This window comes from Hemicordylus capensis, chromosome 3 (assembly GCF_027244095.1).
Source record: "Hemicordylus capensis ecotype Gifberg chromosome 3, rHemCap1.1.pri, whole genome shotgun sequence".
Classification (NCBI taxonomy): Eukaryota; Metazoa; Chordata; class Lepidosauria; order Squamata; family Cordylidae; genus Hemicordylus; species Hemicordylus capensis.
In genome coordinates, this window is record NC_069659.1 from 50,292,118 (window position 1) to 50,315,096 (window position 22,979).

At 42.3% G+C, this 22,979-nt stretch overlaps 3 protein-coding genes across 7 annotated transcripts in view; 1 reads left to right on the forward strand and 2 right to left on the reverse strand.

Annotated features, from left to right (window-relative positions):
* Window positions 1-1,333, reverse strand: part of LOC128349506 (phospholipase A2-like) — a 32,863-nt gene extending 31,530 nt beyond the window's left edge. For 2 of the 3 annotated variants that reach the window (XM_053305909.1, XM_053305905.1), the window contains exon 1: window positions 366-533. In XM_053305909.1, coding sequence (XP_053161884.1) covers window positions 366-372 — 7 coding nt within the window. In that variant the 5' untranslated portion in view covers window positions 373-533. Of the gene's footprint in view, window positions 1-365; window positions 534-1,232 lie in introns of those variants that run through there. The other variant, XM_053305908.1, reaches the window with a different exon arrangement.
* The window catches only part of LOC128349505 (uncharacterized), a 99,597-nt gene that overhangs the window by 50,005 nt on the left and 26,613 nt on the right, over window positions 1-22,979 (forward strand). The gene's annotated exons all lie outside the window — the stretch shown is intronic.
* CLDND1 (claudin domain containing 1) lies at window positions 4,009-21,378 on the reverse strand. Of its 3 annotated transcripts, none has more exons than XM_053305896.1 (6): window positions 21,218-21,378; window positions 8,723-9,018; window positions 7,719-7,838; window positions 6,112-6,216; window positions 5,142-5,279; window positions 4,009-5,027 (listed from the first exon to the last, which is right to left on the reverse strand). In XM_053305896.1, exons 2-6 carry the CDS (start codon window positions 9,006-9,008, stop codon window positions 4,807-4,809), a joined length of 870 nt encoding a protein of 289 aa, XP_053161871.1. In that variant the 5' UTR covers window positions 9,009-9,018; window positions 21,218-21,378; the 3' UTR covers window positions 4,009-4,806. The 3 variants fall into 3 exon arrangements, with proteins under 3 accessions (XP_053161871.1, XP_053161869.1, XP_053161872.1); XM_053305894.1 differs by having other exon boundaries at window positions 8,723-9,021; window positions 21,218-21,371; XM_053305897.1 differs by lacking the exon at window positions 7,719-7,838 and having other exon boundaries at window positions 8,723-9,021; window positions 21,218-21,369.

Consider the following 22,979-nt stretch of genomic DNA (forward strand, 5'->3'; position numbering starts at 1 on the left):
GGTTCTCTGGTGGTTTCTGTATACTAAAAGAAAAACAGAGGTGTGGGCAGCCTTTTCCTCATCACAAACCATATATTCAGCACAACACCACCTGAATAAAGTAAAAACAAATGCTTGTTTCTTCCAGTCTTTCCAATTCAACAATAGTCTTTCATCATAATACATACAAAAGGCTAGCAGAAAGATGACCGGTGTGGGGTCTTAATTTTCTGAAGGGGGGTTTTGTAGGCAACAACTTATTACATCAGATAATATGGGGACTAAACTAGATTCTATTTTAATTTCTATTATTTTGTAATGAAGACCATTAAAGCTGTGGATCTTTACAGCAGTTTAGGCCCAATCCCTCTGCCTATCTCACAAACCTGCCATATGCACTTGACCACTCAAAACAAAATCCAGATATCCCCAACATATTCTTCTGTTACACAAGGGAGAAAGGAGAAAACAAGAGATTAAATGAGTGAATAAAAGCAGGGATAGGGAGAAAGGAAATGAATATGTCTGGTGCTGACTCAGAGGCGGGCCTTCTCTGTAGCTGCTCCTGGGCTGTGGAATACACTCCCTGCAGAAATGTGCAATTTTAACTATTATTGGCTTTCAGGAGTGCCCTCAAAACCTCTCTGTTTGGCCTGGCCTTCCAGAGTTTTTAAATTGTTGTAAATGTTTTTAAGTTGTAACCTGGTTTTCCAGGGTTCTTAAACTGTTTTGAATATGTCAACTGTTAATGGTTTTATGGTGTTTTATAATCAATTTTTAACTGTTAATTGATTTTAATTGTTTTGTTATTAGTTGTAAACCGCCCTGGGACATTTTTGGAAGAGCGGTATAGAAATCAAATAAGTAAAATAAACAAAGAGGTCATTTTGTAGTAATTCTCTTTTAAAATCAATATTAGTTTTCCCTCACAGCCTTGCCTGGCCACGGCTTGGCTGCTGGGGTGGATCCTGTCCTAGCTGGTTGTCCACTGAATGGGAGATGGAGCACAAACTCAGAAATAAAAATTTAAAAGTTAGTTCCAGCACAGCAGTTGTACTTAAGATTAGGCAAAAAAGAAAGAAAGAAAGAAAGAAAGAAAGAAAGAAAGAAAGAAAGAAAGAAAGAAAGAAAGAAAGAAAAAGATCCAAAACAGAATGACTGACATAACTGAGGCAGACAATGGGGTGGATTGGCTAACAGCTAGTACACAATCCACAGCATATTAAGATGTTTTCCAGTGAACAGTGACCAACCTCCACAAGACACCCAAAGACCCATATAGAACAGTGTTTCTCAACCACCAGTCCATGGACTGGTGCCAGTCCGTGAAGCGTTGGGTACCAGTCCATGAGGCATCACTCAGGGGCGTAACAAGGCTGGAGTGGGCCCAGAGACAAAATTTTAAAATGGGCCCCTCGCTGATATACACACACACACACACACACACACACACACACACTTCACAATATATAGTCATGTGACTTGCCTCTGGGGGGCCCCTCGAGGCGTGGGGGCCCCCAGGCAGCTGCCTCCCCTTGCCTAATAGTAGTTACGCCCCTGGCATCACTAATAAAAATCACACACACCCCCAAAAAAATAATCTAGGCCACTGGGAACTCTCCGGAGCTAAGTTCCAGGCAGCCCTTGCTGCTGGATAACGTCCATTTCACTTTCTCGAAATGAACATTATCCAGCAGCAAGGGCTACCTGGAATTAGCCCCAGAGAGCTGTCCGAAATTGTTTTTTGGGGGTGCCTGGGGTTGGAGGGTGAGGGGGGCAACCCCTTTACTGACTGCTGGTCCAGGAAACTGTGCATGAATAATGTACTGGTCCATGACTCCAAAGTCATTGAGAAACACTGATATAGAAGGTAGTGACTCTGACTGCAAATACTCAGGGGCTTTCATACAATCATTTACATAAATAATGTTTATGCTTTCTGTGATCAGTTGCATTCCAAGAAGCTGTTTCAGGATTTCAGGCATACACATCACTTATCTGTTCTGTTCTGTGTTTTTAGTTTGGAGAAGCACCCTAACCCATAAATACTATTTGTGCACGATATTTCTGATATCCTGAAAAGTTCCTCCCAATGGTCAATCAGGCCCATCTCTTAATTACAAGCCATCAATTAAATATATTTGTTTTTCTGCTCATGCCAGGCTTACTGATGGTGATTTATAATCTGGGCCATGAATAGACATGATCACACTGTTACTTAGATTTTCTCAGAATTTACTTCCCTTTCTGACCGATGACATCTATGTTTTAGGCTTAGGACATAAGGCCCTGCATGCTCAAAAAATGGGGGGAAAGGGTGGAGACATTGCCGAGAAGGAACCAGTCACAATGATGTAATCTGTGCATAGGCTTTGTGATAAAAATGGATCACACCAATTCCACAGTTTTTAATCCATTAATTTCTCTAACAGTTTTCAGTCTTGTTTTTTTAAGCACTCAAGAAATGGGGCCAATATTTCCTTGCCCATCTCTTGTTTATTTCTTAGTCAAGAAGTGTTAGTTCCTTCAAATATCAGTTTTAGGAAATGAAACCATTCCCACTGTTACTAAAGCTTGTGGGGAAAGATGATTAGTGGCTTTCTAACAGTATATGTTGTCAACCTTTTGACTACCAAGAATGCCACCAAATGCAGACAGAGCATGAGGGAGTTAAATGACTCATTGCACATAGAAGATGCATAGCTGATGTCTTGAAGACTTCCAGTACTCAAGATATATAGGTTAATAATGCAAGAACAGGCAAATTAGATGCAGCTCATGATACATTTCTGGGTGGACTCCTTTATTGAACAAAGTTGCCTGTTCCTGTTCTGCAAAGACTTACTGTGTTAACATGAATCACTATGCAATCTGAATGATTCATATCAGAAGGTGGATCAACAGGATTTGCTCAATACACACTGGTGCTTAGAACATGCTAGTTTTGAGCCTCAATGTATAATTGTGCAATTGCAGATAAGATGTGCAAATTCTTTATCTCATATATTTGTGGTGGGAGAATTATTAACATAGGTTTTCGCTAAAAAAACAGAGTGTGGTGGGGGGAATGTTGCTTTGCTCTAAATCCAACACAAACTGAAAGCCTTTACCAACCCATCTCTTTCTGGACTTGCTGTGCAAAGCTGTTTCACATTTGTAGTCCTGATGCCTCCCCTCAATCTTATCTCACTATTTTCCACCATACAGAATGCATTTCTTACCCCAACAAGAGACATTTATACTCTGCTTTTCAGCTTATGATTAGAATCAATACAAATATTCTATACATATTAGGGATGTGTTGGTATGTACATGGCAATCTCTTCTGGTCCCTGGCAGGTGGTGATATTGTCCAAGTTCCAAGTTTTTCCCTCCAGAGAGATGGGGCAATAAATCTGAAGAAAGTGATCTGTATTGCTGCTGCTCCAATTGCCATACAAAAAGGTACTTGTAGGAACACCATAGGCTCCTATTGGATGATGTTCCTCTCACCACTCATGTTACAGGCATAATTTCCAACATTTTATAAATGTTGCGTAAAGTATTTGTTTATATTTTTATACTACCCTTTATCCAAAGACCCCAGGGTGGTTAATTAACAGTAGTAAAACTTCAATAAAAGCATCCTGATAAAACACCACACAATACTCTAAACTGAAGTAAAAAAGCTAAACACGCTCTTTCCTTAGCAGCTCTGCTCATATTCTCTGGCTCACTCCGAGCAGTACCCATTTATTTACTAGAGAGACAGGGTTGGGGTCTACAAACAAACAATTCTAAAGTAGAACCACAGTGCAGCTCTGTTTAAAAAGATATGTGCATCTCACCATTTTTGTGCCCTTAACTGTGGCATCCCAGTTTGAATTTAGAACAAAAAAACCCCTCTTTCCCAAATGATATTCATTCTCTTACAGAGTTGAATAGAAATCAACATCAAGATTCTGAACAGTTGTCCTATGACTGAATTGTTAAGCTAAGCTGTATCCCATGTATTTCTGTCTCTCATTAATAAAGCACATACAACTCCAGTAAAATTCACGAGCCTTTGCTCAGGTTTATTTTTTAAACAAAAGTTTTAGTTTAGATGATAAGTAATACTTTTACAAAAATCCAATCATGTAGCTGCATTGCATAAATAAATAGTTTTAAAAGTCAGATTTATATACAGACATACGTTAATCAAATTAGGAAATTAAACCATGTAATGGATGCTCCTTCAACAAGGAGAAAGAAACAATTCTGACATCATTTCAAGGGCATCTGGAAACCCATGGCTGCTATCCACCTTTTTACAACAATCAGACAAGAAAAGATTGATGGGAACACAATAATAGGTGTAGGAGGAGAAAACAGATCTATGTCACAGTCTCTCTGAAAATTCCATAGTTACATTTATTTTAAAAAGTTGGCCAGGTTTAATTCCTTATGTTGCACTGCCAACATTCATGTCATCAAAATCAGTTTCTCCTTCTCTTCTATGACCCTATCCTCTGTTAACTGTTTTTACAGATCAGGTTTAGATTTGAGAAAAGAAGCAGGACATTGGCATAATTAAACACATGTCATCAAAAGTATTAAAAAAAAAAAGATTAAAAGTTTGTTTAAATCCTGCAGACCTCTGGCAAGGAAAAAGCTGTTCCTGATGATTCAGTCTCCGTGATCTTTTCACTTTAAAACCTCTAGGCTATTTAACTTTGTGACAAGAAGCTTGCATTCTGTGGAACGGATAAGTGACTGATAAGAAGGAAGAGCAAGGAAGTAATTGGGCAAGAAATAGTGTAACATGGAAATAAAAATAAAACAGGGAAGGGGAATTAAAATACCCTGTTATGCCACGCGGTATGCTTTCAAGAGTGTGAATTCCTTCCTGTTAGTACGTGCAGCCCAGATGAAGAGGGCAGCAGCCATGAACTGCAAAGGTGCTGAGACGCAGGCCAAGCAGAAGGACCAGCCAAACTGGCCTTGCACACTACCAGGAAGGGGTAACTTCTGGTGGAGGAGCTCAATTCCAGCTACATAGCAGCCAACTGAACCCAGTGTGCACAAACCTGGAGAAAAAGCAACATAACATAGTCAGACTACAGCAACAACTCCTCAATTCACATTAAGATGCTCATGTTTCAGCTAGAGCAAGGGGTTGAAATTTGCCATTAAGGACTTACCTGCTAGGAAGTGGAGCACTCCTGTGGCAATGGCAGGGTAGAGAGTACGACAGGCACATGCACAAAGGCCAATCAGAGCCCCAAAGCACATCAGACCTAGGCTGACAAAGGGCAAGAGGATCTGCAAACGCCAAAGATCTGAAGGAAATATGCAGATGAGCAAAGTTAGAATAGTTTTAGGGGCCACCTACCATCCACACTGTGCAAAAATCCATTGCCCCCACGACAAATGGGGGAGGTTCAACTCAAGTTCTAGTTACTTATTTGTAGCAGAATCCAAGAGCTCCAGCTTTTGGTCTGTGCCAAACACTGTAGAAATGTAACGCAAAATAAAACAGCATAGATTTTTGTAGAGCATAATGACAACTGCATGGCTATGCATATGTAGACACAGGGCAGCATCCATATGAGTATGTGTGTGATGGGAGATTTTCCATTCACACAAAGGAGGGGAAAGCTTATTTTCCCCTGAGGGATTTTCGGGGGACTGCAGAGGGAAAAATCAGAGAGAACAGAACATCTGTTTCTCATGAAACGTATGATTTCTCATGATATGGACGATTAATAAATAACCCAGTATCAGATCATTTCCATAGTGACTGGAATGGTTTCAGAGGTGCCTAAATATGAAAAAAAGTATGTATAGTAAGGATGTTTGTATGGTATTTATACAATGCACAATAAATAATATATGCCTTCTGCAAATGGCGCATACGTATAAACACTAATCTGGATGCTGCCTATTGGAAGCAAAGGGAAACTACCAGAACATACAGGCTGGCCTGACTGCTAGTATAGCCTTACTTGCCATTTACTGTTTTTGAAGACATTGTCACAAAGCACTGTGACTACATGGCACTTCTCCAAGCACTGAGGCAAAAAAAACCCAAAAAAAAACCACTTCATTCTGGTACAAATACGTATTCTTGTTTCTTTTTCTAAGCTAGATTTTCTCCACTAAACTACTTACACGTCCGGTTCAGATCACTGCCACTATTATGATTCCCAGGTTCCTTATATTTTTCCATAAATTGGTCCGAAAGGGAAAAACTGACACACTTTGTGACCATCTCACCTTCCAGGATGAAAAAGAAAATCTTCATTAGGGTTTGATTTGCTTTGTGTTCATGCACTGACATTCATACAACAGACTAACAGGCGATGCATATGGTCTTGCCCAATACTATAACACACTAAGTTCACATAATCTTTAATTAAAGCTGAGTGAAATAGTTATTTTCTGAGTAATTCAGATAATTACAATCCATTTAAAATATTAAATAATGCTTTAACTGATAAATATTTCATACACAATTCTATAATACTATGATATTTAGCCTTTCTGAGAGAGCGCGAGCGCGATAGGCTACACACACACACACACACACACGTATGGCCTTTAAGATCCCACAGGATTCTTAGTTTTTTTTGCAAGACCAATACAGGTACAAATCTGTAATTTCAAGTACAAAGATATTAGAGGAATCAACAATGTATTTCCCAAATACAGTTCTAAATAATTTATATCAATGTCTTATTATTTTATTTATTTTTTATTTATCTATGTAAACTGCTTTGGGAACTTTTGTTGAAAAGCGGTATATAAACATTATTTGTTGTTGTTATTAATGCTGGAATGCCATGTAAATAAAGTTATATTTGGGTTTATCTATAGTTTTAGAACTTAAAAGTTTATGGTCAGAAAACCTGCTGGTTTAAGACTAGAGTTAAGGCTATCTAATTTTGGCTCAAGTTCCAAGAAAGTTGGGATATTAGAACATAAAGCTGATGCCTTGACAGATGTGTCACGTGATCCATAATGATGTCATCCAATGTCATAAATTGTCCTCGCTTACAACTTCCTCTCTATGGACCCACATTTTTCTTGATCCCTGAGACTCAAATCAAGATGGGAAGGATCACTAGAAAGATGCCCTATTTTATCCTGGCCCTGTACAATCTTCTGAAGCATCCTAGCCTTACTGTTTTGCAACAGATGTCCATTATGTTGAAGTCCTAGATCCAGAGTAAGAAAACAATTCCCACCTCATTCAGCAGGGCAGTTCCTAGGCCCGGGCAATGCATTCAGTTCCCTGGGGTGTCAGGGCAAGCCTCTCTGCCCAGGGACCCCCCTTTATCTGTCAATGCAATGTCTTCTTTCTCCCCTTCCCCCTCTGGTGCTCTGCGTGCTGCTTGGGATTTTAAAAATAGAACCAGAAGGGATCATTAACTGTTCAAGTCGTTAGTAACTCTAGAATATTTATATGGAATCACAGAATATAGAAAATGCTACAGTTTCTAGCGTCTTCTAAATCTATGGTCCTCAACAGAAGAGAGGCAAGCGAGTGATAGGTAAGCATCAGAAAAGCTTTCACCCAGAGCTTGGAACATGCTCATGATGGGGCTGTCAATCAAGCTTTACTGAAATGCCCCATAAAACCTTCTTTAGCACCCTTATTCTGTGTTGAGTCATGATAAGGTTGATGAAGGATGCTAAAAAGGGCCCCACCCAGCTGTAGCACATATCCTGCAAGCTAATGATGTAAGCAAGCAACAAACAGGCATGAGTCAACTCACAGGAGAATTCTTGTGACAAAGATTCAGGTTCAGATGTTTCAGAAGGTTGTACAGGACCAGGACAACGTGGGGCATCTTTGTGGGTGCCAGGCTTTCCATCCTCCCCATCTTGATTTAGGCCTCAAAGACCAAGGAAAAGTGTGGGTGCATGGAGTGCAAGTTGTAAGTGAGCATAATTTGTGACACTGCACAACATCATTACTGATCATGTGGCACGTCTGTTAAAGCATCAGGCTTAGGTTCCAATTGCCTACCTTTGTGGGCCTTGTGCCAAAATGAGAGTCTACCGCGACTTAAGCATACGCAAGTTGAGAGAGAGAGAGAGAGAGAGAGAGAGAGAGAGAGAGAGAGAGAGAGAGAGAAGAGCAGAAGTGAGAGAGATGGGGAGAGTGTACACTGCCAGCACATGGAGCTCCATTTCCCAGTCCCTTAGCAAGGCCCTGGCGACTGCGTTTTTCTCTCCCCCGCACAGTGTTCCTCCCCCACCAGCACACGCAGAGGCAGCAATGTTCCTCCCCATGCTGCAGATGGCTGGCTTGCTCCTTTCACCACTGTTTCTCTCCTTCCCACCCTACTCTCTGGAGATAGGGGGGAGGCATTTCTCCTTCCTCTCACCACTGCTTCACTCCTCCCCCTGTGACCTCATGGCTCTTTGGCACATGGGGCTGGTGGAGAGCGAGGTAGAGTGGGTGGAGGGCTGGGGAGAGAGGGAGAAAGGAGGAAAGTGAGGGGCTGCGGTTCCCCATACCCCCTGATTCCCACTGACTTCTTAGCCTCTCCAACCACAATTTTGCCTTCCTCGGGGTTTTGCAAGAACAGAACCCTCGCGGTTGGCAAGGGATGACTGTGTTTTAAAAATAGGTATTGCACTTGCAGTAGCCTCCATCAGCTTGCTCTCCCTGTCAATATCAGAGTACAGCTACATTTTGCATAACTTTGCCAGCACTTGGAAAGTATGGGGCAGGAAAATCTTAATAACTTAAAGATATTTGGAGTACGTTTACCTTGTGAGTTGTACCAGTGAGAGTTTTCAGCCATCGTGATACATCTCCTCCACAGTCCAATGGTGCCATTCCATCGAAAAAGAGCGTCTGTGTAAGTCTTTTCATCTGCATATTCACCAATGAATTCATCCCAATTGGCCTTGGTTTCACTGTTATTTTCTGGAGGCGATGAGTTGCGATACTCATACCAGAAGTCTGTGCCAATTGAAGCTGCTAGGTAGATAGTGGAGATAAGGCTCAGCACGCAGGCAATTACCAGTGCAGTGGCAAAACGGTTATCCATCATGGTCTCTCAACTACTGTTGACAACAGGAGAAAAAAACCAAACATACATGAATAATAGCAGGTGATATAAGTTTAAATTAGAGCTAGCATGATACTCATACTCTTCCAGCCAGCCTCTTTCAAAATACATATGCCACCAGTTGCTTTCTTGCAACATCTGGGCAATTCAACATGCAAGGAGTATAGAAACATCCTTTTCTTTAAAATTCTGGTTTTAAAAACAAGATAAGTTGAGCATAAACAAGGACAGCAACAGGACAGCTTCACACATAACAGCAAGTAAGTAGGAGGGACAGTTCATGGTGAGCACATGTTCTCAGCATGAGCCAGTACTCCTACCTCTATTTGGGTTGTCTGAACCAGGAAATGTCAAGTTACCAATGGTGGGTCCCCTCTACCACCCAACATTTGTAACTTAAACTTCATTTTTGGTGATGGGTGTCAGAAGAGACCTGACATTGGCAGCCTGACATTTCCAGGTTTGGATTACATGGAAAGGAGTGGAAGTACCAGCTTGCGCTGGGAGTGCACGCTTGCTAGGAAATGGCAGTTCCTACTAATGGCGCAGTGGAGAGGTAACCTACAGAGCGAGCAAGAGGCTGCCAGTTTGAATCCCCAATGGTATGTTTCCAAGACTATAGGACACACCTATATTGAGCTGTAGCGATATAGGAAGATGCTGAAAGGCGTCATCTCAGACTGCGTGGGAGATGGCAATGATAAACTCCTCCTGTATTCTACCAAAGACAACCACAGGGCTCTGTGGTCACCAGGAATTGATACCAACTCAACGCCACAACTTTACTTTACTTACTTGCCGTGTTATGTGTGCAGCTGCTGACAGAAATAGATATTCTTACCACACAAAGATGACAGCATATCAGTTATGTCTTGTTAAAAAGAATATACTTCAACAAGTCCACAGTGTCAGCTATTATTGCTATAGTATTATACAAGACGTCTTTATTATTTTTTGCAAAATAAAAAGGGGGGGATGGCTTGGTAAATTTGGCACATGCATGTAGTTAATCAGACATGGCCAATAACCATTCCTCTGCACTAATACTTTAGCAGACTCTCTGGTCCAGCCACCCATCTCATAGAAGACAAGGCTCAGACCAGGGGAGGCAGCAAACTTTTGTTTTCTTTCCTAAAGCAGCAAGCAAGCAAGCAAGCAAGCAAGCAAATAAATCAACCAACAAGAAAGCTTAGGAAACGGGGGGTGGGGTGAGGACAAGGTGAGTTTGTTAGGGATAGCCTTTCCTAGGGTTTGAGTTCTGGCTGGCTAGGGGTTTGTTTTTCACCAACAAAAATGTCACATGACAGTAAGGGAGATAGCACACACCAACACCAGGTATGAGATTCAGTGTATAGGAGTTTATATATATAAATGCCAGAAGGCTCTGAGCCAAGATGTGTGAGCTGGAGTGCTTGGTTGCTAATGAAAACATAGATATAGTGGACATAACGGAAACCTGGCAGAATGGTGAGAACCAGTGGGACACTGTTATTCTGGGATACAAACTCTACAGAAACGACAGGGAGGGGCAGAATGGGTGTGGAGTAGCATTGTATGTTAAAGGAGGGATAGAATCCAACAAGCTAGAAAACCTGAGGACCGGAGTCGTCCAGAGAAACATTATGAGTGACAATATAAGGACTGAAAGGATATGTGTTACTAGGGACGTGCTATTGCCCTCTGGATCAAAATGCTGAGAGTGACCTGGAGTTTGAGAAGGAAATCGTAGACACATCAGAGAGACAGCGCTGTAATAATGGTGACTTCAGTTACCCTCACACAGACTGGGCAAGTTTACGTGATATGCTCTTCAGAAAAAAGTAAGAGTCAAGAGTCAAGTGAAAGCTTTAGCATGGTTTGGAGCTTATGAAGGCAATTAAAGGGAGTGCTCAGGAGGGATGCATTTACAGAGCAGCAGGTGGTTAAGAAGAGATGAGCCCACAGATAAAGTGGTGGAGACAGTCAGAGCTTATTGTATTAATAGAAACTGGTGTACAGAACAGGGGCAGGGGTAATAAATTACAGTTAGCACATCAACAGAAGAAACTAAGATTTGTAACTACAACTTAACTACTTGGAAAATGTAGTTAAGATGTGGTTTAAGTTTTCTGCCAAAGGTAGAAAACTCAGGAAAAAGCAACAAGAACTTTAATGTACCAATTGGGCGATGCTGGTACTAGAAAAGTGAATTTTAAAATGGACTATTAGAGAATAAATCTGCCCAGTTGACTTAGGTAAGGCATAAACAGTCTTAAACCAGTGAAGATATTGGGGTAACTCATAACCGTCATGCCCCAAACTCTCAATATAAAAAATAAAATTTAAATCCTACAAACCTGTGCTGCTTTGTACTTGACACATGAAAGCCAGGATGAAGTCAAGCATCCTAAGTTATTGGAATGTATTTATTATTTATATTTTTATATCACCCTTTGTCTACCCAGGGTATTTAACAACAAAGTAAAAACAGTAATAAGAATGCCAATGAAAACATCCTGATAGAACAAACACAGCTACGTTAAAGAGAGAGCACGGAGCCACTCATTGGCTAAAAGCCTGCATTAAAAGGGTGGTCTTCAGATTCCTCCCAAAGGTTGGGAGAGAAGGAAGTGTTATTCAGTAGAAAGTTCTAGACTGACATGAGATCCAACCAATAACGTGGGAAAATCCAACCTACACAATTATCAAAGTATTAGGATTCGCCTGATGTCAGACAAAAGCATATTAGACCAGATCCTACCAAACAGTAATAGGTTCAGTCTTTAAGCCTTTTAAAATATTACTAGCTGGCCCTGGCACAGAACATCTGCGCCTCTAGTTCTCTCTCGTTCTCCCCCCCCATTCTCAGACCTCCCCCCTTCCCCCTCCAATGTTTCCTTCCCCCTGCACTGCTGCTGCTTTCTTTCCCCGCCTGCCTGCCTGCCTGTTTGCTGGCCTGTCCGTTGGCCTTGTGTCCCCCACTGCTTTCTCCTCTCCCTCACCTCTCTCGTGAACTCTCGCGAGAGTTGCCATACATGGGATTAGCGGCAGGTACGTCCTAGAGAATTATATATAGGTAGATAGATTTGGGAAAGGATCACTTCACTTCCAAAATACTGGACTTTTGATCTCAGACTCTGAATCAGAAAAGTGCGAGTACTATAAAGAAATGTACTCACAACATTGAGTTTACCATACATTCATCAGACTGCATGATAAAAAGCATAAAGGAGGCAGCAAAACCTCAAACAATTACGCTATGCATATTTCACAGGAGAGGCAACTTTTTACACATTGCATAACTGCTTGGGATTTTGTCATCAATACTTGACAAGCAAATGATTTAGTAAAGCACACAGCTAGATAACTTATCAAGCAAACAATACCATATATAAGGAGGTGAAAACCCCCAAACAGCATCAATCAATAGGAGGAAAATGTGAGCCCTCAGTGACTAATCCAAACCAATTCACATAACCCAGACTGAGCTGAAGTTAAGTAATCATGCAATCGCTTTCAGGCACACCCATCTCCCCCTTTTTAAATACACAAGGATGCTTCATGGTACTGCAACTGACAAACATTTAGAAGCCTTCACAGCGGGCACAGAAAATATCTTGTATACATTGAAAAATGCGAGGCATATGGGGAAAGAAATAAGTGAATACCCAAACGCAGAACACATAGCCTCAACTGACATTTAGCCCATTTCAGGGCAATGAAGCTTGGGAGACTGCAACTTATAGCTACTTCTTCATTATGGTCACAGTTGCAGAGTGTTCAGATGACAAACTGCCCTTCCTGGGTTTCCCCCCCTGGTGATGGCCCCCTTCAGTCTGTGAAGGAACAGCGTTTAAGAAGTTGTACTTTTAAACAGTCCTGAAAAGAGCAGAGTGGAATACTTCAGGAGTTAGGAGCAGCTGTCTGGAAAACTAAGTGTGAGTTGAATGTGTGGGTACCTGCCTGGGGGTTGCCTTTGGGAGTACTGACTCCTCCTGGCAAGCCCCCTCTAATCCATACTTGAGAGCACCTCTGCAGTCGCTTTCGAGTCCACTTCCGGACACTAGTTCATTTGCTGCCGTTTCCCCTTAAATTCACCTTTTTGTATTTTTTTAAAAAATATATATATTTGCACATGCCTGCAGACTCACCAGCCATAACATATGTGATGTGGGTTGTTTTATGTGGGGTGGGTCGAGGGTTGTTTTACCTCTGGATTCTTCCTTGGGAGGGTGTGCCTTATATTCCCCACCCCCACCTTTATTTTTAATGGGTGGGGGGAAGTATTTGCATGAATGCACATTTGCACAAGCCAGGGAAAAAAACATCAGTTGCTCGGCATCCCTTCTATGGCCATAACATCTCCAAGTTGCTATCTTGGGGTGCAGAATGGGGTTTTTGACTGTGTTTCATTTTGGGTAGGTCGTAGCCAAGTTACTTTGCTGGGTTTCTGTATAGCACTTGCTTTCTATTATTATTTATTAATTATTATTATTATTAATTTTAAAGGAGTATTTGTGCACATTCATCCATCAGTATGCTTGAGTAAATTCTTAGTTTTCAGAGTTTTGCTTTTGCTTGCCCCACCTTTGTGGGTGCGTTTTCATTCTTGGTGTTTTCCTTGAGGTTCAGTGCTGGAACAGGTACATCACCATTTTAAGTGATGGTGATGTACCTGCACCAGCTGACCTCCCTTGCTTCTGCCCTCCATTCTGTGGGCAGTAAGAGTAGAAGGGAAGAAGGGGTTCCCCAAGAAAGCTAAAATACAAAATGTGAATATTATTATTACATTTATATCCCGCTCTTCCTCCAAGGAGCCCAGAGCGGTGTACTACATACTTGAGTTTCTCTTTCACAACAACCCTGTGAAGTAGGTTAGGCTGAGAGAGAAGTGACTGGCCCAGAGTCACCCAGCTAGTGTCATGGCTGAATGGGGATTTGAACTCGGGTCTCCCCGGTCCTAGTCCAGCACTCTAACCACTACACCACGCTGGCTCCTTATATGCATAGAAACTTCTTTTTAAAATTTAATAAAAAGAAAAAATACAAGCAGATGCAGAGGAGAAATCCAGCAAAGTATCTTGACTACCCCCTGGCCAAAGGCGAAACACTCAAAACTCCAGGACTTCCTTCCTCAAAACATGCTGTGTATTCTCTATTGTACAACTCTAGCAGAAGCTACTGTGCTTGGCGCAACTCTTACATGTGCACAAATACCCCCAAACACTGCAATATATTTTTAAAAAAATATTGGCATCAAGTTCCTATCTCTGGGTGATCCTCGGGTGCCACAGATGCACACAATGGAGGTGGGTGGGAATGAAGGGCTAATATGTAGGCAAATGGAAGGCAAATGGCATCCTGTGCGGATGGAAGAAAATAGGGGGAAAGCAGCTAGAGCGCCAAATTGTATGCACAGCCTGTAAGTGACTCGAGAGAGCATTTTAACACACTTTCTCACACAGTAAATCTTCCTGTCTGGAAAACCTCTATGTGGCTTTCTGCTTAGACTCTGTATGTGAACACAGTTGTCCACTGAGTTTCCCCACCCCCACGATCCATAGTCTTTCTCCACTAGCTCACCACACTCATTATGATGACTTTACTGAAACATTAGTTAACCACAACTAATCAAAGAAAATCAAACTATTATGGCAAAAGCAGCACCTTCTTTATACCAAGGGCTGCTGATACATCATAGATGGTACATGAAAAATCAAAGTTTATGTAAAAAGGCAGCACAGATTTTTGCAAGCTGGGATTTTTCTTAGGTTTTGTTTTTTTAAAGGCTAGCTAACATTAAAAATTTAATAAAAATTAACTGATAATGAAGACATTGAAGAGGTGGATAGCTTCTGCCTGTTAGGATCGACTATCAACAATAAAGGATCCAGCAGTCAAGAAATACACTGCAGACTAGCACTTGGTAGGGTTGCAATGAAGGCCTTGGAAAGGATATTTAGATGCCGTGATGTGTGTATAACTACAAAGATTAGAATCGTTCGGACAATGGTTTTTCCTGTGATACTCTATGGACATGAAAGCTGGATTTTGAAGAAGCAAGACAGAAAAAGTATTGATGCTTTTGAACTTTGGTGCTGGAGGAGACTTTTGAGGATACCATAGACAGCCAGAAAAACAAACCAATGGATCATAGAACAAATCAATCCAGAATTTTCACTCGGGGCACAAATGAACAGGCTCAAACTATCATGCTTCCAACACATTATGCGAAGACCCAGCTCCCTTGAGAAGTCCATAATGCTGGGAAAGGTTGAAGGAAAGAGAAGAAGAGGACGGCCAGCAGCAAGGTGGATGGACTCAATTACGACAGCAATGAATGCACCACTGAGAGACCTTAAAGGCCAAGTTGAAGACAGATCATCCTGGAGAGAATCTATCTATGTGGTCACTAAGAGTTGACACCGACTTGACGGCACTTAATCAACCAACCAACCAACCAACCAACATTAAATATGAACCCAGGACATTAAACCTACACTTCTCTTACAGTGGAATCAATGGCCCTCTATCAACTGACTTTTTTTTTTTTAAAAAGGTTTTAAAATTGTTTTGTATTGTATTTTGGGGGGCAGGGAGTGTTTGTGATTTCATGTGTTATGTGTTCTTACTTGATGTTTTAATGCTGTGTTGTGAGCTGCCCGGAGAACAATTTGTTATGGGGCGGCTAACAAAGTTTTTTAAAAAAACAACCAACCTGAATTAAAGTCTGCTTATCTATGATAAAAATGGGGGGGGGGGAAGCATATTTTTAGACCAAACATTATTAATATGGTACAATAGGTCATAAGTTGTCATATTTCTCATGCATAAGATTTCCAGTGTTCACATATTCACAAGGGGCTGTTTATATTCCAGATGTCTTATTTCTTCCATGTGATCTTCTTTACGAGAAAGTACCACAGAAATCAGGAGTTCAGAGCAGTGGCATAGCAAGCCTTGTGGTGGCCTGTGTCTCACTCCGCCATTGCTACTCCTATATGGGGGCTGCTGCTAGCCCCCTTGGTGCCACCCCCTCCTTCTGCTTCCCACTGCCTCCTTTCTCCTCTGCTTTTTGCTCCTGCTGCCATCATTATGGCAGTAAGCAAGGAGATGGGATGCTTCCTCTCTCACGCGAGCATCCCACTGCCTTGCTTGCAGCTGCAAGGCCGGTCAATGGTGGTGGAGGCAGGTGGAGGCAGCAGGTGGCACAGAGGAGCTAGCGCTCGCCCTCACATGGCAACAGAGGACAAAGGAGGGGTGACAGGTGAGGGATCCTCAGCTGCTCATGTTCTTTGGACACTTCCACACAATTACAGATAGGCCCTGGTACACAACTGCAGAAACATTTTTTGGCATAATCACTGTCAGGGCTCAGGAACTAGTGAGTTCCTGAGTCCTGACTAGTCTGTGGCAAATTCACTAGTCCGTGACAAGTGAAAAATGCCTGAGTAAAAAAAAGAAGTGACAAGTAATGTGCCAACATAGCTCGAGTAACCATCTGACAAGTCAATTATTTTTGTCTGGGTGGTGAATTGAGCCAGCATTTCTTGATCCCTGGTCATTTCTTTGACCCCTGCTAACAGGGCAAAGAGGCACCTTTTTAATGTGGTGATTCTCTTTATTTAGCAGGGGGAGAGGAACTGGCCCTATCCCCCACAGCACTGTACAGGTGAAACTCGGAAAATTAGAATATCGTGCAAAAGTCCATTTAATTTCAGTAAAAGGTGAAACTGATATATGAGACAGATGCATTACATGCAAAGCGAGATAAGTCAAGCCTTAATTTGTTATAATTGTGATGATCATGGCGTACAGCTCATGAAAACCCCAAATCCACAATCTCAGAAAATTAGAATATTACATGGAACCAAGAAGACAAGGATTGAAGAAAAGAACAATATCGGACCTCTGAAAAGTATACAGTGTACTGTGCTTGATTGGCCAGCAAACACACCTGACCTGACCCCCATAGAGAATCTATGGGGCATTGCCAAGAGAAGGATGAGAGACATGAGACCAAACAATGCAGAATTGCTGAAGGCCACTAATGAAGCATCCTGGTCTTCCATAATACCTCATCAGTGCCACAGGCTGATAGCATCCATGCCACGCCGCACTGAGGCAGTAATTGCTACAAAAGGGGCCCAAACCAAGTACTGAATACATATGCATGCTTATACTTTTCAGAGGTCCGATATTGTTCTATTCTACAATCCTTGTCTTCTTGGTTCCATGTAATATTCTAATTTTCTGAGATTGTGGATTTGGGGTTTTCATGAGCTGTACGCCATGATCATCACAATTATAACAAATTAAGGCTTGACTTATCTCGCTTTGCATGTAATGCATCTGTCTCATATATCAGTTTCACCTTTTAATTTGCATTACTGAAATTAATGGACTTTTGCACGATATTCTAATTTTCCGAGTTTCACCTGTATTTCCAGTTACTGTTGCTGGTGTCTGTCTATGTTTCTTTTTAGATCGTGAGCCCTTTGGGGACAGGGAGCCATCTTATTTATATATTTAATTCTCTATAATCCCATGTGTGGCAGCTCTCGCGAGAGTTCAGAGCGCTGCTGGATAGCCACAGGACAGGTAGGAGGGAAGAAAATGACAGCTGCAGCAGTGGCTGGCTGGTGAAGAAAACAACACCAGCCAGAAAGGGGGAGGGGCAGGGAGATGAAGCAGGCCGGCTGGCCAGCCAGCAGGTTGGGGCAGAGAAGTGGGCAGGGGGGGAGAAGAAGCGGGCTGGCTGGAAAGCCACGGGGGTGGGCGGGAGAGAAATAGGCAGTGGTGGGAGGGCCCAGCCAGTTTATTATTTCTCTATGTACTTTTGTTTCTCTATTAAACTTTTGTTTAAAAGCAGTATATAAATATTTGTTGTTGGTGTTGATCACTATTTTATATACAGGTGAAACTCGGAAAATTAGAATATCGTGCAAAAGTCCATTAATTTCAGTAATGCAAATTAAAAGGTGAAACTGATATATGAGACAGACGCATTACATGCAAAGCGAGATAAGTCAAGCCTTAATTTGTTATAATTGTGATGATCATGGCGTACAGCTCATGAAAACCCCAAATCCACAATCTCAGAAAATTAGAATATTACATGGAACCAAGAAGACAAGGATTGAAGAATAGAACAATATCGGACCTCTGAAAAGTATAAGCATGCATATGTATTCAGTACTTGGTTTGGGCCCCTTTTGCAGCAATTACTGCCTCAATGCGGCGTGGCATGGATGCTATCAGCCTGTGGCACTGATGAGGTATTATGGAAGACCAGGATGCTTCATTAGTGGCCTTCAGCAATTCTGCATTGTTTGGTCTCATGTCTCTCATCCTTCTCTTGGCAATGCCCCATAGATTCTCTATGGGGGTCAGGTCAGGCGAGTTTGCTGGCCAATCAAGCACAGTACACTGTATACTTTTCAGAGGTCCGATATTGTTCTATTCTTCAATCCTTGTCTTCTTGGTTCCATGTAATATTCTAATTTTCTGAGATTGTGGATTTGGGGTTTTCATGAGCTGTACGCCATGATCATCACAATTATAACAAATTAAGGCTTGACTTATCTCGCTTTGCATGTAATGCGTCTGTCTCATATATCAGTTTCACCTTTTAATTTGCATTACTGAAATTAATGGACTTTTGCACGATATTCTAATTTTCCGAGTTTCACCTGTATATAGGAACACAGGACGCTGCCCTATACCAAGTCAGACCCTTGGTCCATCTATCTCAGTATTGTCTACTACACAGACTGGCAGCGGCTTCTCCAAGGTTGCAGGCAGGAATCTCTCTCAGCCCTATCTTGGAGATGCCAGGGAGGGAACTTGGAACCTTCTGTAGATGCTCTTCCCAGGGCAGCTCCATTCCCTAATGGGATATCTTACAGTGCTCATCCATGCAGTCTCCCATTCATATGCAACCAAGGTGGACCCTGCTTAGCAAAGGGGACAAGTCATGCTTGATACCACAAGACCACTGCACAGTATGTACCACCACTGCTCATAGTACTTCCCTGACATCACTGCATACATAGAGACATGTTGTTGAGAAACCCATCTCAAGACTTCTGTGTCAACCAGCCTGTAAGTCTCACTGATTTTAATGAAACTCATTGCTGGAGTACTCTCCCAGAAATGAGGACTGAGGAATAATGCCTTAACAATATGTCATTTCACAACAATGTCCCCAGGAATGTTTACTTATTAAGACTGGATTTTTAATACAGGAGGCGGAAGAGGGAAAAAGAATCAAAATGAGGCTGGTGCAAGTCAATCAAGTTTGTCTTGAATACAATCAGCAATCTTGATTAAGAAAAACAAATTGGATAGGTAACACCCAGAAGCAAGGCAATCTAGCAATATATTTAAATATCTTATAGTTTAGAAGACACACAGGGGTATGATAGATAGTAGATAATAGATTTCTCGGATCGGAAGGCTGGGGTGCCCCAGCCTTCCAGTCATGGAAATAATCTGTTGACAGTTGCAGTATTTGTCTGGACAGAGAGACACTATGAGCATGGGCAGCTGGGCTTCTGAATACCATGAAGGAGCAGGGCTTGCAGGTACACTCTCAGGATGTTATACAGGAGTTCAATGCCTGCTTAAAAAAAAAAATCTGCTGAGGGCTAGAGTTGCACTCTATCCTGCTTTGGTTAGAACACAGCAGCTGAAATACAGGGCAACAAGCTGCTTATGAGAGGATGGTGCACTGGTGCAGAACTGTTGCTAGCGAGTTGCATTGGAGTTACTCTGGAGTTTATATTCCAGGCTAATGTTGTGCAACTGCAAGCCATTCCTGCCTCTTTTGATTTAATGAGAACTTTTGCACAAGAGCACCATTCTGAAAATTCCAATTTTTAGCACAACTAATAATCCTCCTGCACAAGCACAACAGGGCTTGTTTTGCATGCAGTTCCTTGATCCAGATGTCAATCAATGTCAATTTCAGGAAACCACATCTCATGGAATGAAAATAGTGTGGGGTCCCGAAACCAATCTTATGAGGAATGGCTGAGGAAGCTGGTTACATTTAGTCTGCAGAAGAGAAGACTAAGAGGGGATATTTTACTATCTTCAAATATCTGAGAGGCTCTCGCGTAGGAGGAGGAGCGAACTTGTTCTCTGTTACTCCTGAGGGCAAGACTAGAAACAATGGGTTGGGTTGAAATGATGAGAACAGATTTTGGCTAGAGATTAGGATCAATTTCCTAACTGTAAGAGCTGATAAAACAGCAGAACAGACTGCCTTGCATGATGGTGAACTCTCCCGTATTGGGAGAGTCCTTCTCTCAGGGATGGTGTATCAGATCCATGTACTGGATTAGAGACCTCCAAGTTCCAACTCTGAAATTCTATGGTTTGAGGATTCTAAAACTCCATCAATCCAGTCTTATTGAGAACAATAAATAATTAAAAAGCCAATCAAGAAGAAGCTCAAAGTGTATGTTCCATTTAATTTCGGGAGCACAAATGGGAACAATAATAGACCATTTTGTAACCTAGCCCTTTTCTCTTGTCACATCCATGGCTCAAGAAAGGTCAGGCCACGAGTTCTATCCAGTAGAGAATTTTATTAGGATGGCCCCATTGTTATACTCAGCTGTTTACACAGGCGGTAGAAACAAACACTTCCTTTGATAGACGCCTGCAAACAAGGGCATTGACACAACGTCCATGCGCATCAGAAACTCTATTGCTTTTGAACCATCATTCAACCCACCAGGGATCACTACTACCAGCGCAAAAAGTATCAGAGAAAGACAACAAGGGAGATTCTCGCCCTTGCAAGAGTCTAGCCCTTCTCGGGGGTGGGGGTTGATAGGCACCTCCTTATCTCCCCCTTAATCTGTAAATGCCCTCTCCTTAACCCTCATCGTTTATGCCCAACTCCCCAAACACTAAAAGGGTGCTGCTGTAGGATATCTAGGAGAAAGAAAGAGTCTAATTAGGGAACAAGAGAAGAGCGGAGCGGAGCGGGCGGGGCGGGGGTGCTTCTAACACTGCAAGGCAGAACCAATCAGCGCTGCCGGACAGTGTGCGATGGTCGGGAGATGGCTTCCCAATAAGTGAGTGGAGTCAATGAAATGAAAATATAGGGCGTGAGGTTCAGCCGCCCAAGGAACCCCTTAGCCAGCCCGTTCCCTTATGATGCATCGCCTCCCCTGGTCTGGGGGCCCGTCCATACTCACCTCCCATCCTCCTGCCAACATATACACACACACACACCCCTCCCGACTCCACAGCGCGGCTTCCGTCACCCTCCTTCAACAATCGCTCAGGGAGGGGGGAAGATGCCTCCTCAGAGACGCTCATCCGCCCCCGAGCCGCCAAGCCTCCTGGAACTTGTAGTTCAGGCCGTCTCAACAGCGACGCTCAGATCAAAAACCACGCCGTGAAACGCGAAGCGCGCCCGAGGCAGGGAATGGCGCTTTCCTTTTGCATGATGGGAATTGTAGTCTGGCTGCTCATAGGCCAAACTAGGGCAGAAATACGGCAGGGAGCAGAGCTGCTTTCATGTAGCCACATCTAAGCCGCGTCTGTCCTAAGGAAGTGCATCTTGTACACTAAGCAGGATTTTGAAAGTTTGAGTGCTGGCCGACATTCAATTATAATGATTTATAATATCTATAGGACTTATCAATTTACATAGTGCTTTCAGCTCTTAACTCAGTAATTTCTATGCCTGACAAGTCTTCACTAACCTGTTGCAGTTTTTTATCTCTCTCTTTCACAACACTAGAACCAGGGTTCATCCCATGAAGCTGAAAGCCAGGAAATTTAGGACTGACAAGAGGAAGTAATTTTTTTCCACAGTGCATGTCATCTATGGAATTCCCTGCTGCAGGATGTGGTGATGGCCACTAGCTTGGATGGCTTTAAAAGGGGCTTGGACAAATTCATGGAGGACAAGGTCTTTCAATGGCTACTAGTCTTGTGGCTATAGGCTACTTCCAGCCTCAGAGGTGCCTCTGAGTACTAGTTGCAGGAGAGCAAAAGCAAGAGAGGGGGCATGCCCTCACATCTTGCCTGTGGGCTTCTCAGAGGCATCTGGTGGGCTACAGTGTAAAACAGGATGCTGGAGTAGATAAGCCTTGGGCCTGATTTAGCAGGGCTGTTCTTATGTTCAGTATTCATAGTTATGACTCACTGTGACAAGATTCTCATCTTTTTGACAAGCAAGCAAGCTTTGTGACAAGTAAAAACCCATAAACTGCAACATTTCCATGATGGGAACCCTCCACACAAGTAGCTCCATGGTTGGAGGAGCAGGGTGGAAGGGGGAAAGGAGGATTTACCTGTTGAATTATTGGTACAGGACCCAGTTTTTATTTTTGTTTAAAGAAAAAAATTACTTCTCGATTATCTTTTATATACTAATTCAGTTGCACCACTGAACACTTTAAGAAGTATAAATTATATTAAAGATGAATTCATTTAAATAGTCTATTATATCTTTATCTTTGTAATGATTATCATTTTCAAAGTGGACACAAGTGACGTAGCTGAAATCTTGTGTCTAGAAAGAAGTTTGTCCTGATCAGCTTGGAGTGAAACCTCCACAAGTGACTTGACATGCTGGACAGCAATTGAAGTGATAAAATCTGGCTTTAAAGGTGGGTGGGGAGAATTCCATTATTCAAATGATTATGTGTTTGTGGTGATGGGAAAATCTCTATGTAAACCTAGTGAAAGACAGGCTGTGTTCTGCCACTCACTTTTTCTTCTTCAACCCTTGGGATCCTTTCAGATGGTGATATATTCTGTCTTGATTGCTGATTTCCATGGGCACTGTTGCTGGGGATTCAGATGTCGCACTTCCATCCCTTTTTAGATTTTATGGCCACTGTTAGCCCTACAATCTGTGGGGGGAAAGATATTTTACTTTCTTGCTGACATGAATGCAAGACGTAACATACTGAGGAAGGAGATCCAAGCAGAAGGTTTAATAAG